This window comes from Mytilus edulis, chromosome 9, assembly GCF_963676685.1.
Source record: "Mytilus edulis chromosome 9, xbMytEdul2.2, whole genome shotgun sequence".
NCBI lineage: Eukaryota > Metazoa > Mollusca > Bivalvia > Mytilida > Mytilidae > Mytilus > Mytilus edulis.
Window position 1 is genome coordinate 521532 of NC_092352.1, and position 19193 is coordinate 540724.

The 19193-nt window shown below is 31.7% G+C and overlaps 2 protein-coding genes across 2 annotated transcripts in view; one reads left to right on the forward strand and one right to left on the reverse strand.

The window, feature by feature from the left end:
* LOC139489367 (lysosomal alpha-mannosidase-like) overlaps positions 1-2471 on the reverse strand; it is a 30941-nt gene extending 28470 nt beyond the window's left edge. Inside the window, exons 1-2 of the mRNA XM_071275676.1 lie at positions 2357-2471; positions 1042-1144 (exon numbers count right to left, since the gene is read on the reverse strand). Coding sequence (XP_071131777.1) covers positions 1042-1144; positions 2357-2440 — 187 coding nt within the window. The 5' untranslated portion in view covers positions 2441-2471. The remainder of the gene's footprint in view (positions 1-1041; positions 1145-2356) is intronic.
* A 4563-nt stretch (positions 2472-7034) lies between these two features.
* Positions 7035-8015, forward strand: LOC139489368 (mu-type opioid receptor-like). Its single transcript, XM_071275677.1, has one exon. It carries the CDS (start codon positions 7035-7037, stop codon positions 8013-8015), a length of 981 nt encoding a protein of 326 aa, XP_071131778.1.
* Positions 8016-19193: the final 11178 nt, after the last annotated feature.

Below are 19193 nucleotides of genomic sequence, written 5' to 3' on the forward strand. Positions count from 1 at the left end.
TTTCTGTGACTGTATCTTACGATCCTTTACAATTGATAATTAGCTATAAATCGTCATTGAATCAATCCTATCTTCCCTTTTACATCTTGTACTGTGTTACAATCTTAGATTCTACAAGGAAAGGTAACACAAGGCCACAGAAAGCTGTAAAGGTATTTAATGGGTTTGAAAGTTTCTTTAGAAATTCTAGTTCTACACACATGGAATCTTGCATTGAACAAAGGAAATTCTGTTTATTATTATGATTTGTTAATAAAATACCAGAGCATTTCATGTCACAGCTATATAGTACAGAAAAGAAGAAAAATGATTTTCCAAGTTATAAGGGGAAAAGGGGGGGGGGGGCAAAATTCTCAATTCTATTTTGTTTTGCACTACTACAGGGTTTTCTTTAATGAACAATCTATAACCAAAACATGACATATAAGTAAGTATATTGTTATGTGAGTAGAAATTCACTAACTAATTCGTTTACCAGCTGTGAGACTGAGCTGTGAGATGATAGATACTCTGAGGATAGATATAAACATAGGTTTACGAAACGCTATTGATTTAAAAAAAAAAATGCATATATACTTCATATCTAAACTGACTGCTACATAGTTTGAGTGAAGCGTAATACAAGCGGATCCAACTTTACTTCATATCATCTGACATGTAGTAGTCTCAGATATATCATATATTTGGCTTGTTTCATATGAACCGGAAACTTCAAAACTAAGTAAGGAAATCGATGACGATACCATCCTTTTTTCCGAAACTGTGAGAGCACACTCGGATCGTAAATTATAAATAATTAAATATTGGTAAATTATAAGTTTGTTTTTTTAGTTGGCAAGGTTTGCAAAACACAGACAAAACACTTAGTCTAGTGCCTTGTTTCGAAAGAAAACCCGTGTGAAGATGTTATAGATTTAAAATGGTTTATGTCGTTTATTGTAATCTCACGTTTATCCATATAATTATCAGGTCTTAGAATCCATGCTATGCGTTATTTTTTTTTTTTTAGAATTAATCATTAAGTTGTTTTTTCATATTTACCTCCGTAGTAATACTGGTCTACTGTTTTCAGCCAACCGACATCATCATGCGTATGGGGTACCAGATGAACATTCAACATGTCTTCTTTGATAGGATTGCAGCTCTGAAAAGGGAAAAGAATCAAACTTTAATAGCATTGTCCCATTGTATTGCAGTCTTGTTAACACCGTTAGGCACTTCTAAAGTATACACATCTTTCATGTGTGTGACATGCACAGCTTTTGTAACAATAACACACAGTTTGAACTTTAAAATTATAGGTATGCTTGCTGTTCGGTGTGAGCCTACTAGGCTCTGTGTTGAAGACCGTACCTGACATATAATGGTTTACTTTTATAAACTGTGACTTGGGTGGAGAGTTGTTTCATTGGCACTCATACAGTTACTACATCTTCCTATATCTATGATAGTCTCTGAAAACTAATGTCAAGTTTTTTATGTGATTTTTCTCATTTCAAATGGATGAACGGTTCTTTTAATTGTTTACACGAATTCATAGTCTCCATCACAAAACCAAAGAGTTGTGCTCCACTGTCTTTGAGGGGGATGCATGAAACTGAACTTACACATATCTACACCTTTATAACTACTAGTTCTAGTTGACAGTTTTCACAGACCGTGATATTTACACTGAAACTTGCATTCATACAAAAATCTATGATTTCTTGGTAAAAATTAGAAGTATAAAAAAAATATATCTGTTTTGAAAATGTACCAAAAAAAACCATCATGTGTTGTAGGAGAAATGGATGAGCTTACATCATGGATCAAAATAGATTCACTTAATAACTGTCTCGGCAAAATGGAGACAGATTTGTTTGTCTACTGCAACATCATTGAATGAATTAAATGTGGTATCAGACGATTTTTTATGAGTCAAATCTCCTTTATAGTGTAACACTAGATATTATTCTCTATCCTTTATCTTATATGGTAACCCTCTGTATTTTTTGTCCTTTATATTGTAACACTATAATATTCTTTATTCTTTATATTGTGATATTTTATTATTCTTTATTCTTTCTATTGTGGTATTTCATTATTCTCTATCATATATGTTTTAAAACTGTATTATTCTCTGTTTTTACTATTGTAACACTATATTTTTCTCTATTCTTTATGTTAAAACACTCTATAACTTTCTGTACTTTTTATTGTAACATCGTATTATTTTCTATTCTTTATGTTGTATGTCTATTGTTCTCTATTCTGTAACACCCCCCCCCCCCCCTTTTCTCCATTGTCCACTATTCTGTAAACCCCATCCAGATCCCCGAAATATTGACCCTTTATAGAAGTACTAAAACAGACTTACGTTGTATCCACATTCTGGTTGTGAAGGGCGTGCCTGTGCCCCCAGACAGACCACCAGGAGTAATCCCAACATGTAGACATCCATCTTTGTGTTAGAAATGTCCGATCATATGATGGATTGATAATAATATGTATAAAGAAAATGATAAACTATACTTTGTTTGATATCCGTAATCAGGTACATAATAAAGCAGATTATAAAAGCAGACTTTTGTGAAAGATAACAGCAGTCTACCTTGGGATATAGAAAAAAAAATTAGTTAATATGATTTGTGCTAAAATATTCCCATAAATGCCTTTAGATATAATGCTTTATGTATATACGATTGAATTTGAATGAACTGATGTGACCATGGAGCTGTACAATAACTGGACGCAATCATCCTAGTTTGACGAAGCGCACACTAGCTTTTTCTTACAAGTTAATTTATTCGTGCTGTCCCAAGTTTGGAACTTGTGATTACGTGATGTTTGCCATATTTGTTTTTTGTTTCTTCAACTTGCTTTATCATTTATCATGAGTTTGCTTGTCTCGTTTTCAATTGTTTCGCACTCTTTCATACCAGGGCAACTTTTCGTGAACAGAAAGATTGAAAGCGTTTTGAAGATATGCATCTGCTATATTATGGAATTGCTTTATCCTAAGGAACTTAAAAACAAAAGTTACCCCCAACCCCATTTTTCGGACTTGTGGAACAAGTCCTCTTTCCAAAGACGATACAGTTTTGTGCAATCTACTCCTCCTGTAGTTTTTTTTAATTGAAATTCATAGATACAGTACTTGGATACAGGACTATTTGTTTTAACCTTCCCCCTTTTTTTTCCAAAATCCGTTATTTTGTTTTTCTACCTATTGCAATTTTTTCGTGTTTTGCTCAATTATACGAACAAAACTATTCTACAAATGGTTTGTATTTGCTCTTTACTGTCAATTCATATAGTTTACTATGATCGTTTTGTCTGTTCTGTTTCTCTCTATCTTCTTTAGTTTTTTGCTCAAAACACAAAAGTGGATTAAAAAATCCTCATTTAAGGACAATCACTAATAAAAGGGGCGAAATCCTACTTACTTTATCGGCAAAATCACATTTTTTGTAGATCATTTCCTGCATATCATTTTTGTTATTCAAAGTTTCTATTTATCTATAAAATGTTTTATGATATAAGGTTAACACGCCACAAAATTGTTACGAATCTCTCCATCCTGATGGGAGATAGAGATACATGTATAGTGTTGTACTCTTCTGGTGTGATAGATACATATATTGATTTCTGGAAAGATATAGACATGTAGTTTTCATTTGTTTGGTTTTTTTTGCTCTTTCTGATTTAATATAATTTTATAGAGATGTCGTTTTTGTGCTATTTCTGATCCGAGAAGGAGTTGTCAATCTTACTCTTTTTGTTTAGAAATAGAGAACTTGTTTTTGTACACTTCTGGTGAAAGATATATGAATAATTTTCGAGACATAAATTTCGTAGTCATTGGATATCATATACAGATACAGTTTTCGTGTCCTTTTGATTGAGATACAGATACAGTTTTCGTGTTCTTTTGATAGAGATACAGATACAGTGTTCGTGTTCTTTTGATAGAGATACAGATACAGTGTTCGTGTTCTTTTGATAGAGATACAGAAACAGTTTTCGTGTCCTTTTGATAGAGATACAGATACAGTGTTCGTGTTCTTTTGATGACAGATACAGATACAGTTTTCGTGTTCTTTTGATAAGAGATACAGATACAGTTTCCTTGTTCTGTTGATGATAGATACAGATACAGTTTTCGTGTTCTTTGGATAGAGATACAGATACAGTGTTCGTGTTCTTTTGATAAGAGATCGTGTTCTTTTGATAGAGATACAGATACAGTTTCCTTGTTCTTTTGATGATAGATACAGATACAGTTTTCGTGTTCTTTGGATAGAGATACAGATACAGTGTTCGTGTTCTTTTGATAAGAGATCGTGTTCTTTTGATAGAGATACAGATACAGTTTCCTTGTTCTTTTGATGATAGATACAGATACAGTTTTCGTGTTCTTTGGATAGAGATACAGATACAGTGTTCGTGTTCTTTTGATAAGAGATCGTGTTCTTTTGATGAGAGATACATATACAGTTTCCTTGTCCTCTTGATGATAGATACAGATACAGTGTTCGTGTTCTTTTGATAAGAGATCGTGTTCTTTTGATGAGAGATACATATACAGTTTCCTTGTTATTTTGATGATAGATACAGATACAGTTTTCGTGTTCTTTGGGTAAGAGATATATACAGATACAGTTTTCATGTCCTTTTGATAGAGATACAGGTATAGTTTCCTTGTTCTTTGGGTGAGGAGACAGGATACAGTTTTCATGTTAGTTTGTTGAGAGATAGAGATGTTGTTTTCGTCTCAATTGTTTTTTCACATTTTTTACGCGTTAATTAAAATTAAAGAATCAAGTGAAAGGTATATCTTGTATTGAATTAAATATGATCACGACAAGATTATAAACTTCACGTATAACTGATCAAGTATCAGTTATCATATTATCACTTCGTGTCCAGCTTATATCATCTGTAAACGAAACGCGCTTCTGTTACAAAACGGTCTTGGTTTCTATGCTGAGTTCATTAATAACGATGTATGGCTAGGTATAAGTATATCTGTCTACATATATTGGGTGTGTTTGTTTTAATGTCTCTGTCTATATATTACACTGGCTAAGATTTGTGTTGTTCCGATGTCTATATATACTGGCTAAGATTTATATACAATTGTTAGAATTTTCGTAAGTATTCTGTATTATTAATATTTCTTGCATGGAGGACTTCATTATCATCGTATGCTTATAATGTCCTGTTCATTTGACCATTATTCGATTAGTGTTGAAATATGTGCAACATTGCAAAACATGCGTCATTAACAAGATTTGTTGCAAGGGCTGTTAATATACGTTCGTGGAATCTGGAATACGTCCCACATAACCAAACAATCGTCATCAGAAAGAGTTGGTGCATGGGCTGTTTGTATACGTTCGTGGAATCTTAAATACCCGGTATGCCCCCCTTAGCAGAAGATACGTCACCAGAAAAGAGAAATGATTTTTTTTTTCATTTTTATTATTTTTATTTTATTTTATTATTATTTAAAAAAAAAAAAAAGAGAAATGATTTGTTTGTTATCTGAGGGTACTCCGTTTTTTGTTAGGTTCATTGTTCTCAATCTTTAGTTTTCTGTGGGAATTTTGTTCTGAGCACTGGTGTTGTCTTTAAGATAAATATCATGATGGATGATGCAAGTCATAGCGGGAAAAGATAATTTAGTCCAGTACCACATGCCGGATGATTTAAAGCATAGCGGGAGAAGATACCATATAGCGGGTTATTTTCGCGATTTCCATTGAATAAGGTAATAATGAAATATTTTGGCGGTTATTATTTTGACGGAATCAAAACTTTTGTCAATACCTTTACATGTACACTTTTAATTTGGCGGATTTTATTTTTGCGATTTGGTTTTTCCGCGAAAATAAGCGAAAATTGACACCCCCGCGAAAATAACCCGCTATACGGTAATAGTCCAGGACACATGACGGATGATTTAAAGTATAGCAGGAAAAGCTAATAGTCCAGGACACATAACACATGAAACAACTCATAGCGGGAAAAGATAATTTAATCCAGGACACATGATTCAAAGCATAGCGGGAGACACTAATAGTGTAGGACACATGCCGGATGATTTAAAGCATAGTGGGAGACACTTATAGTCCAAGACACATGACGGATGATACAAATCATAGCAGGAGACACTAATAGTCCGGGACACATGATGGTGATACAAATCATAGCAGGAGACACTAATAGTCCCGGATACATGACGGTAATACAAATCATAGCGGGAGAAGATAGTTAAGTCCAGGACACATGACGGATGATTTGAAGCATAGTGGGAGACGCTTATAGTCCAAGACACATGACGGATGGTACAAAACATAGCAGGAGACACAAATAGTCCAGGACACACGACGGATGATACAAAGCATAACGAAAAACACTAATAGTCCAAGCACATTATGACATTGCTCTAGGTCATGTTTTTCTCTGACTGTTAATGAGGTATTTACACTAAATCCATTAGATATATACTGATTGATATTCTAGCCTTAGATATATGATTGTTTTTTATGAGTTTAGTAAGCTTTGAACTAGCCGTGAGTAACTGCGAGAATGAGTGTTCTCAGATCTGTCCTTGGTGTCTTTTTTATGTGAGGGATGTATAATTACCCTTCCAGCCATAGTTTGTTTTTATGTTGTGCTGTAACACAACTCCTATCTAGGGTTAAAGGTGCATGGGGGGAGAGGGGTGAGCGCTCACAAATATTATATTATGTGTGTGCCTGTTCTGAGCCAGAAGTCTGTAGTCCTGTGGTTGTTGGTTCATGCCTGTCATAATTGAATTTCGTAAAATGTTTTGTTATAGATTAGGCCATTTGTTTTCTTAATTGAAATGTTTCATATTTTTCATGTCGACGCCTTCAGAGCCTATTGTTTATTTCTCATTGTCGAAGACAGTACGTTGCCTATAATTTCTTAATTTTGGTGTATGTTTTTGTTCATACCACATCTTTTTATTTTCCTAATGCATTTAGTTCTTTTTTGTAGGTAATAAAAAAGATTTGATTGTCAACATGTCCTTCAACTTGACACCAGATGCCACTCCATCTTCAACAAACAGTTCCAGTAGCTTCCCATTTGCTTTACCTACACTATTAATAGTGTTCCTCACTCTACAACAGATTGTGTTCGTCATTGCATGCACCGGCAACTTCTTTGTCATCTACGTAGTATTACGTCACATGAGTCTCAAAGACAACTCAAACATCTTTGTATTGAATCTCGCCATAGCCGATTTCTTCACCGGAATGTCGTCAGGAGTTCAGATTGTCTACGTATTTCACCGTCATTTGAATCAGAACGTAGTGTCCTGTCTATTACGTTTTCAGGTTGTGGGTTGTATGACCATCGCGTCACATGTCAACGTATTCCTTCTGTCAATGGATCGTTACATTGCTATCTGTCAACAAGGTCTATATCAAAAAATCCTTACGAAAAACTTATCCAGTATTATTGTTACTTTACCATGGCTTATATCGATGGCATTATCACTCCCGCCATTTTTCGGATGGAATGAATGGGAAACTGCGCCTAGCTGTAGCTTCAGTCTCGTTTACTCTACCGAATTTTTCTGGACAACCTCTAGTATTGTTTGTTCATTGAATGGCCTTTCCTTCATTGCACACTTTCTCATCTTCTTCAAGATAAGGAAATTCTACAAAAGAACAAGGCCACTAGATGAATTGGAAACTGAAGACAAAAAGCTTCATAAAAACATACGAGGGGCAAAGGTTATGTTGATTATAACAATAGCTTTTACAATCTGCTGGACCCCATTCATGTCGTTTTCGTTTGCATTTGCCAATGGTTATTCGACAGATTTCAATCTCCAAGAAACATCACACTGGCTCGTATTTCTGGGGATGTTGAACAGCGTGATTAACCCAGTCATTTACGCATGGTACAAGCAAGATTTCCGTAAGGCTTGTCAGAAAACATGTTCAAGAGATTCTATACAGCGCGCAGTAGTCAGAATTAGACAATCTAATACATGAAATTAGCATGTCCTTCGTTTGAGACCATCAAGTCATTCGTCTCAACTCGGCCGATTCCGTACCCTCATCTAAGAAGGAGAGTAGCGGATTCTACCGAGGATTGCCGAATGACCATCAAGTATGGAGATCTATAGAAATTTACTATTTGTGAATTTGTGTTGTGTTGTTGCTGTCACACTAGTGTAACCGTGGTGTTACCTTGCAGTTCAATTTATCAAGAAAATCAAAGATGTACGAACACAAAACTTTACTGGAAGCAAATTTTATCTGAATACTTTTTTTCAATATACGGTATAACAATATGGTTCCATGATTTACAAGTGTATGACGTTCTTCTTGTCTAAACATTACCGTATGTGAACCGTGGGTATTGCTAAAAGCTGTGCGTTGTTTTGTTTAGTCATATACGTCCATAATTATGAATGCTTAGATGACATTTAATCAAAATGAGGATTACTGTCCAACAGAAAAGGTGTATTTGTATTTTTGTGTTTACAAGTACAATCCAATTAAAGTAGCACGGACCTGTGTTCGTGCTTTGCTATTAAAACATGGTACAAATTACTTTTGTTTAGTCATATACGTCCATAATTATGAATGCTTAGATGACATTTAATCAAAATGAGGATTACTGTCCAACAGAAAAGGTGTATTTGTATTTTTGTGTTTACAAGTACAATCCAATTAAAGTAGCGCGGACCTGTGTTCGTGCTTTGCTATTAAAACATGGTACAAATTACTTTTGTTTAGTCATATACGTCCATAATTATGAATGCTTAGATGACATTTAATCAAAATGAGGATTACTGTCCAACAGAAAAGGTGTATTTGTATTTTTGTGTTTACAAGTACAATCCAATTAAAGTAGCGCAGACCTGTGTTCGTGCTTTGCTAAACATGGTACAAATTACTGTTGTGCGCCTGTTGTTCTTACATTCTACCTGTTTTTATGCCTTGTAAGTTAAACTTAGAATGGTATCATTCTGGACAAGACTTGTACAAAATGATACTAAACTAAGTAGTATTTTATATCAACTGATGTTATCCTTACAAAGTAAAACTAAATATACTTTCAAATGGATTAAATATGTAGAAACTATTTTTGATGAAGTTGGGATGAGTTACATTTTTAAAAACCAGTATGCATTTTGTGATAAAATTGTTGTGAAGCAAATTTTATGTGATCAGTTTATACAAAAGTGGTATAGTGATATACAAAACTCCTCCCGTGGCCTCTTTTATTCGATATTCAAAAAACAGTTTTGTTTGGAAAGTTACTTATTGAGACTTAGTGAGTTTAATCGAACGTGGTTAACCAAACTGCGTACATCTAATTTACATTTACCTATAGAAACTGGTCGTTGGTTCAATATCCCAAGGGAAGAAAGAACATGTAACTTATGTACAAATGGTATTGGAGATGAATTCCATATTATGTTTATATGTAAAAATGAAAATATTGTTTTATTAAGAAACAAGTACATACCTATGTACTACACAGCTCACCCGAGCATTATCAAGTTTGAAGGTTTACTCTCTTATTGTAATACTGAACTATACAAAAAGCTATCATTGTTCATCAGAAAAGTTAATGTATTTCTTTGATTTATGTCATATCGATCCATATATATATATATTGTATATCTTTTTCTCTAAAATCATTCACACTGTTTGGTTCTAATGAGCTGTATATATTGATTTAAATATGTTTAATCGTTCTTCTGTCATGTTGTTTGCATATATTGTATTATATATTTGACATCATGTTACACGTTTATATGTGTCTGAGTGTTTTCTAATAAATCGTAAAAAAATCGTTACAAATAAAATCTATATGTCGAGACAATATGTGATCATATGTGATTCTTTATCTATAAACACTTATTTTATTCATAGTATATCTTATTTCGTTGAAAAGGCAAGTTTATTTAGAAATTTAATATCAAAATGCGAACATATTATTTATAAAATGAAGGTTTAGTTACCGTCTAGTTTTCCTTTCCTTTTTTTTTTAATTTTGTTTGTTTCATCTAATTTAATATGTATTGGTTTATAGAAATAATCGACTAAGTAAAATTTGCAATGTGAGTGGGATTGGGGAGGAAAAACATCTATTTAAATTTGACAAACTTTTTTGAAGGCCACGTCATAATCAGAAAATATCTCCTTTATTTTTATCTACACGAGAAAAAATATGATTAATTATTTCAGTTGATCTCAGCAGAGATATATTATATCATCAAAAGTATCAGTCCTTGTTAATCATGTGTTTATATCATCAAAGGTATCAGTCCTTGTTAATCATGTGTTTATATCATCAAAGGTATCAGTCCTTGTTAATCATGTGTTTATATCATCAAAAGTATCAGTCCTTGTTAATCATGTGTTTATTACATTGTCAGCAGTAATATATTATATCATCAAAAGTATCAGTCCTTGTTAATCATGTGTTTATATCATCAAAAGTATCAGTCCTTGTTAATCATGTGTTTATATCATCAAAAGTATCAGTCCTTGTTAATCATGTGTTTATATCATCAAAAGTATCAGTCCTTGTTAATCATGTGTTTATATCATCAAAAGTATCAGTCCTTGTTAATCATGTGTTTATATCATCAAAAGTATCAGTCCTTGTTAATCATGTGTTTATATCATCAAAAGTATCAGTCCTTGTTAATCATGTGTTTATATCATCAAAAGTATCAGTCCTTGTTAATCATGTGTTTATATCATCAAAGGTATCAGTCCTTGTTAATCATGTGTTTATATCATCAAAAGTATCAGTCCTTGTTAATCATGTGTTTATTACATCAAAAGTATCAGTCCTTGTTAATCATGTGTTTATATCATCAAAAGTATCAGTCCTTGTTAATCATGTGTTTATATCATCAAAAGTATCAGTCCTTGTTAATCATGTGTTTATATCATCAAAAGTATCAGTCCTTGTTAATCATGTGTTTATATCATCAAAAGTAGCAATCCTTGTTAATCATGTGTTTATATCATCAAAAGTATCAGTCCTTGTTAATCATGTGTTTATATCATCAAAGGTATCAGTCCTTGTTAATCATGTGTTTATATCATCAAAAGTATCAGTCCTTGTTAATCATGTGTTTATATCATCAAAAGTATCAGTCCTTGTTAATCAAGTGTTTATTACATCAAAAGTATCAGTCCTTGTTAATCATGTGTTTATATCATCAAAGGTATCAGTCCTTGTTAATCATGTGTTTATATCATCAAAAGTATCAGTCCTTGTTAATCAAGTGTTTATTACATCAAAAGTATCAGTCCTTGTTAATCAAGTGTTTATATCATCAAAAGTATCAGTCCTTGTTAATCATGTGTTTATATCATCAAAGGTATCAGTCCTTGTTAATCATGTGTTTATATCATCAAAGGTATCAGTCCTTGTTAATCATGTGTTTATATCATCAAAAGTATCAGTCCTTATTAATCAAGTGTTTATATCATCAAAAGTATCAGTCCTTGTTAATCATGTGTTTATTACATTGCAAAAGTATCAGTCCTTGTTAATCATGTGTTTATTACATCAAAAGTATCAGTCCTTGTTAATCATGTGTTTATATCATCAAAAGTATCAGTCCTTGTTAATCATGTGTGTATATCATCAAAAGTAGCAATCCTTGTTAATCATGTGTTTATATCATCAAAAGTATCAGTCCTTGTTAATCATGTGTTTATTACATCAAAAGTATCAGTCCTTGTTAATCATGTGTTTATATCATCAAAAGTATCAGTCCTTGTTAATCATGTGTGTATATCATCAAAAGTATCAGTCCTTGTTAATCATGTGTTTATATCATCAAAAGTATCAGTCCTTGTTAATCATGTGTTTATTACATCAAAAGTATCAGTCCTTGTTAATCATGTGTGTATATCATCAAAAGTAGCAATCCTTGTTAATCATGTGTTTATATCATCAAAAGTATCAGTCCTTGTTAATCATGTGTTTATATCATCAAAAGTATCAGTCCTTGTTAATCATGTGTGTATATCATCAAAAGTAGCAATCCTTGTTAATCATGTGTTTATATCATCAAAAGTATCAGTCCTTGTTAATCATGTGTTTATTACATCAAAAGTATCAGTCCTTGTTAATCATGTGTTTATATCATCAAAAGTATCAGTCCTTGTTAATCATGTGTGTATATCATCAAAAGTATCAGTCCTTGTTAATCATGTGTTTATATCATCAAAAGTATCAGTCCTTGTTAATCATGTGTTTATTACATCAAAATTATCAGTCCTTGTTAATCATGTGTTTATATCATCAAAAGTATCAGTCCTTGTTAATCATGTGTGTATATCATCAAAAGTAGCAATCCTTGTTAATCATGTGTTTATTACATCAAAAGTATCAGTCCTTGTTAATCATGTGTTTATTACATCAAAAGTATCAGTCCTTGTTAATCATGTGTTTATTACATCAAAAGTATCAGTCCTTGTTAATCATGTGTTTATTACATCAAAAGTATCAGTCCTTGTTAATCAAGTGTTTATATCATCAAAAGTATCAGTCCTTGTTAAGCATGTGTTTATATCATCAAAGGTATCAGTCCTTGTTAATCATGTGTTTATATCATCAAAAGTATCAGTCCTTGTTAATCATGTGTTTATATCATCAAAGGTATCAGTCCTTGTTAATCATGTGTTGATATCATCAAAAGTATCAGTCCTTGTTAATCATGTGTGTATATCATCAAAAGTAGCAATCCTTGTTAATCATGTGTTTATATCATCAAAAGTATCAGTCCTTGTTAATCATGTGTTTATTACATCAAAAGTATCAGTCCTTGTTAATCATGTGTTTATTACATCAAAAGTATCAGTCCTTGTTAATCATGTGTTTATTACATCAAAAGTATCAGTCCTTGTTAATCATGTGTTTATTACATCAAAAGTATCAGTCCTTGTTAATCAAGTGTTTATATCATCAAAAGTATCAGTCCTTGTTAAGCATGTGTTTATATCATCAAAGGTATCAGTCCTTGTTAATCATGTGTTTATATCATCAAAAGTATCAGTCCTTGTTAATCATGTGTTTATATCATCAAAGGTATCAGTCCTTGTTAATCATGTGTTTATATCATCAAAAGTATCAGTCCTTGTTAATCATGTGTTTATATCATCAAAAGTATCAGTCCTTGTTAATCATGTGTTTATATCATCAAAAGTATCAGTCCTTGTTAATCATGTGTTTATATCATCAAAAGTATCAGTCCTTGTTAATCATGTGTTTATTACATCAAAAGTATCAGTCCTTGTTAATCAGGTGTTTATATCATCAAAAGTATCAGTCTTTGTTAATCATGTGTTTATTACATTGCAAAAGTATCAGTCCTTGTTAATCATGTGTGTATATCATCAAAAGTATCAGTCCTTGTTTAATCATGTGTGTATATCATCAAAAGTATCAGTCCTTGTTAATCATGTGTTTATTACATCAAAAGTATCAGTCCTTGTTAATCATGTGTTTATTACATCAAAAGTATCAGTCCTTGTTAATCAGGTGTTTATATCATCAAAAGTATCAGTCTTTGTTAATCATGTGTTTATTACATTGCAAAAGTATCAGTCCTTGTTAATCATGTGTTTATATCATCAAAAGTATCAGTCCTTGTTAATCATGTGTTTATATCATCAAAAGTATCAGTCCTTGATAATCATGTGTGTATATCATCAAAAGTATCAGTCCTTGTTAATCATGTGTGTATATCATCAAAAGTAGCAATCCTTGTTAATCATGTGTGTATATCATCAAAAGTAGCAATCCTTGTTAATCATGTGTGTATATCATCAAAAGTATCAGTCCTTGTTAATCATGTGTTTACATCATCAAAAGTATCAGTCCTTGTTAATCATGTGTTTACATCATCAAAAGTATCAGTCCTTGTTAATCATGTGTTTATTACATCAAAAGTATCAGTCCTTGTTAATCAAGTGTTTATATCATCAAAAGTATCAGTCCTTGTTAAGCATGTGTTTATATCATCAAAGGTATCAGTCCTTGTTAATCATGTGTTTACATCATCAAAAGTATCAGTCCTTGTTAATCATGTGTTTACATCATCAAAAGTATCAGTCCTTGTTAATCATGTGTTTATATCATCAAAAGTATCAGTCCTTGTTAATCATGTGTTTATATCATCAAAAGTAGCAATCCTTGTTAATCATGTGTTTATATCATCAAAAGTATCAGTCCTTGTTAATCATGTGTTTATATCATCAAAAGTATCAGTCCTTGTTAATCATGTGTTTATATCATCAAACGTATCAGTCCTTGTTAATCATGTGTTTATATCATCAAAAGTATCAGTCCTTGTTAATCATGTGTTTATATCATCAAAAGTATCAGTCCTTGTTAATCATGTGTTTATATCATCAAAAGTATCAGTCCTTGTTAATCATGTGTTTATATCATCAAAAGTATCAGTCCTTGTTAATCATGTGTTTATATCATCAAAAGTATCAGTCCTTGTTAATCATGTGTTTATATCATCAAAAGTATCAGTCCTTGTTAATCATGTGTTTATATCATCAAAAGTATCAGTCCTTGTTAATCATGTGTTTATATCATCAAAAGTATCAGTCCTTGTTAATCATGTGTTTATATCATCAAAAGTATCAGTCCTTGTTAATCAAGTGTTTATTACATCAAAAGTATCAGTCCTTGTTAATCATGTGTTTATATCATCAAAGGTATCAGTCCTTGTTAATCATGTGTTTATATCATCAAAAGTATCAGTCCTTGTTAATCATGTGTTTATATCATCAAAAGTATCAGTCCTTATTAATCAAGTGTTTATATCATCAAAAGTATCAGTCCTTGTTAATCATGTGTTTATTACATTGCAAAAGTATCAGTCCTTGTTAATCATGTGTTTATTACATCAAAAGTATCAGTCCTTGTTAATCATGTGTTTATATCATCAAAAGTATCAGTCCTTGTTAATCATGTGTGTATATCATCAAAAGTAGCAATCCTTGTTAATCATGTGTTTATATCATCAAAAGTATCAGTCCTTGTTAATCATGTGTTTATTACATCAAAAGTATCAGTCCTTGTTAATCATGTGTTTATATCATCAAAAGTATCAGTCCTTGTTAATCATGTGTGTATATCATCAAAAGTATCAGTCCTTGTTAATCATGTGTTTATATCATCAAAAGTATCAGTCCTTGTTAATCATGTGTTTATTACATCAAAAGTATCAGTCCTTGTTAATCATGTGTGTATATCATCAAAAGTAGCAATCCTTGTTAATCATGTGTTTATATCATCAAAAGTATCAGTCCTTGTTAATCATGTGTTTATATCATCAAAAGTATCAGTCCTTGTTAATCATGTGTGTATATCATCAAAAGTAGCAATCCTTGTTAATCATGTGTTTATATCATCAAAAGTATCAGTCCTTGTTAATCATGTGTTTATTACATCAAAAGTATCAGTCCTTGTTAATCATGTGTTTATATCATCAAAAGTATCAGTCCTTGTTAATCATGTGTGTATATCATCAAAAGTATCAGTCCTTGTTAATCATGTGTTTATATCATCAAAAGTATCAGTCCTTGTTAATCATGTGTTTATTACATCAAAAGTATCAGTCCTTGTTAATCATGTGTTTATTACATCAAAAGTATCAGTCCTTGTTAATCATGTGTTTAAGTCCTTGTTAATCAAGTGTTTATATCATCAAAAGTATCAGTCCTTGTTAATCAAGTGTTTATATCATCAAAAGTATCAGTCCTTGTTAATCATGTGTTTATATCATCAAAAGTATCAGTCCTTGTTAATCATGTGTTTATATCATCAAAAGTATCAGTCCTTGTTAATCATGTGTTTATATCATCAAAAGTATCAGTCCTTGTTAATCATGTGTTTATATCATCAAAAGTATCAGTCCTTGTTAATCATGTGTTTATTACATCAAAAGTATCAGTCCTTGTTAATCAGGTGTTTATATCATCAAAAGTATCAGTCCTTGTTAATCATGTGTTTATATCATCAAAAGTATCAGTCCTTGTTAATCATGTGTTTATATCATCAAAAGTATCAGTCCTTGTTAATCATGTGTTTATATCATCAAAAGTATCAGTCCTTGTTAATCATGTGTTTATATCATCAAAAGTATCAGTCCTTGTTAATCATGTGTTTACATCATCAAAGGTATCAGTCCTTGTTAATCATGTGTTTATATCATCAAAAGTATCAGTCCTTGTTAATCATGTGTTTATATCATCAAAAGTATCAGTCCTTGTTAATCATGTGTGTATATCATCAAAAGTATCAGTCCTTGTTAATCATGTGTTTATATCATCAAAAGTATCAGTCCTTGTTAATCATGTGTTTATATCATCAAAAGTATCAGTCCTTGTTAATCATGTGTTTATATCATCAAAAGTATCAGTCCTTGTTAATCATGTGTGTATATCATCAAAAGTATCAGTCCTTGTTAATCATGTGTTTATATCATCAAAAGTATCAGTCCTTGTTAATCATGTGTTTATATCATCAAAAGTATCAGTCCTTGTTAATCATGTGTTTATATCATCAAAAGTATCAGTCCTTGTTAATCATGTGTTTATTACATCAAAAGTATCAGTCCTTGTTAATCAGGTGTTTATATCATCAAAAGTATCAGTCTTTGTTAATCATGTGTTTATTACATTGCAAAAGTATCAGTCCTTGTTAATCATGTGTGTATATCATCAAAAGTATCAGTCCTTGTTTAATCATGTGTGTATATCATCAAAAGTATCAGTCCTTGTTAATCATGTGTTTATTACATCAAAAGTATCAGTCCTTGTTAATCATGTGTTTATTACATCAAAAGTATCAGTCCTTGTTAATCAGGTGTTTATATCATCAAAAGTATCAGTCTTTGTTAATCATGTGTTTATTACATTGCAAAAGTATCAGTCCTTGTTAATCATGTGTTTATATCATCAAAAGTATCAGTCCTTGTTAATCATGTGTTTATATCATCAAACGTATCAGTCCTTGTTAATCATGTGTTTATATCATCAAAAGTATCAGTCCTTGTTAATCATGTGTTTATTACATTGCAAAAGTATCAGTCCTTGTTAATCATGTGTTTATTACATTGCAAAAGTATCAGTCCTTGTTAATCATGTGTTTATTACATCAAAAGTATCAGTCCTTGTTAATCATGTGTTTATTACATCAAAAGTATCAGTCCTTGTTAATCATGTGTTTATTACATCAAAAGTATCAGTCCTTGTTAATCATGTGTTTATATCATCAAAAGTATCAGTCCTTGTTAATCATGTGTTTATATCATCAAAAGTATCAGTCCTTGTTAATCATGTGTTTATATCATCAAAAGTATCAGTCCTTGTTAATCATGTGTTTATATCATCAAAAGTATCAGTCCTTGTTAATCATGTGTTTATATCTCAAAGGTATCAGTCCTTGTTAATCATGTGTTTATATCTCAAAAGTATCAGTCCTTGTTAATCATGTGTTTATATCATCAAAAGTATCAGTCCTTGTTAATCATGTGTTTATATCATCAAAAGTATCAGTCCTTGTTAATCATGTGTTTATTACATTGCAAAAAAATTATATGCTTCAACTACAAACAACTATCATACAAGTGAGAGGTTTAGCTAGCTGTGACACCAGGTTTAGTGCAATACTGTTTACATAAGAAAAGAGAGGTCATGAATGGGACAGTTGTTATCCACTATTTTGATGTGTTCGAGCTTTACATTTTTCTATTTGATAAGGGACTTTCCGTTTTTCTATTTGATAAGGGACTTTCCGTTTTGAATTTTTCTTGGAGTTGTATGTTTGTATGTTTGTTATTTTGTTTTTTTCTAAAAGAACATATAAATAAATCAGATAGAGGCCCATATTCCTCATTACGGTTGAATGAATAACAAAAGAACAAGTGCAAACCAATATACAATTTGACTATTAAGGTCTGCTCGCAATAATTGACAACTAGCTCCAAGCATGTAATCTGATGGTATGAAATCCTGCTATAAGTTAACAGTACAGGAAGACACGACCATTTGCAATGCCCTTGTCACAATGAACACAATTTAAATGCAGAAAAAAGAGAACAAAACTTTAGAATATTCTCAAAATGAAACCTAATTGCACTGAAATGTCTCCCCAACTTTATATTTTGAGATTAAAAAGAAAACATTCCAGAAACGTATTGATGATCACTGTTATCTGAATTCTGGACGGACATACTCACGCTAAAAGTAGTACATGCAAAACATATAGAAATATTAATTAAAGTATTGAAGAAACAGACAAAACCACCAAAACTTAACGTTGTACCATGGAAACAAAGGCATAGTCATATGAACCTTTACAACCTGGCTCTCTAGGATTTGAAAGTTAAAGCTTTTTTACAAATACTTACCATTAGCGAACTGTTAATACTTACAAAAGTTATGCATACCACCGATGGAGTAGTGATAACACTTTCAACCGTTATCGCAACCACGTATAGCGTATTATTAATATGGTATTATTGCGTAACAATTTTCATATTGGCTTAGTTATAGGTCCGAGGGTACCATATTGGCCTGAGGCGAAGCCGAAGGCCAATATGGCTGCCCGAGGACCTATAACTAAGCCAATATGAAAATTGTTACGCAATGATACCTTTATTAATTAACCAGTCCAACACACGTAAATACACGTAATAATATCTTTATTAATAAACTAAAGTGTTACAATATTTTTTTAATTTCATTTCAAAAGAGATAAATATTTTTACCTTGAAGTGGAACTATCCAAATCTCAGTTTGTTTCTTTTTATTAGATGCAGGTGTCTTCAGCATTTTCTCATCTGATGAATTTTTCTACCCTTTTCAGTCACTATAAAGTGTTACAACTTAAATTTAGACGCAACACATAAATAGTAATTGGAAAGGTACTGCCATTGCATGTGTTACGCAGAAACTAATTTAAAATCGATGTGTACAATCGTGAAATTATGAGGTCGTCAAGAAATGAACTTTGTGATAATCTACTCGTTCCCCAAACCTGAAACAGTTCTATCGTCTGCCTTCAAAATATCTTTTAAATGAATGTGACCGTCTTTCGCCAGAAATGTTTGCCATACTGACATTTTCAGCATGTTGAAGATAACTAAATGAATGACAACTGCG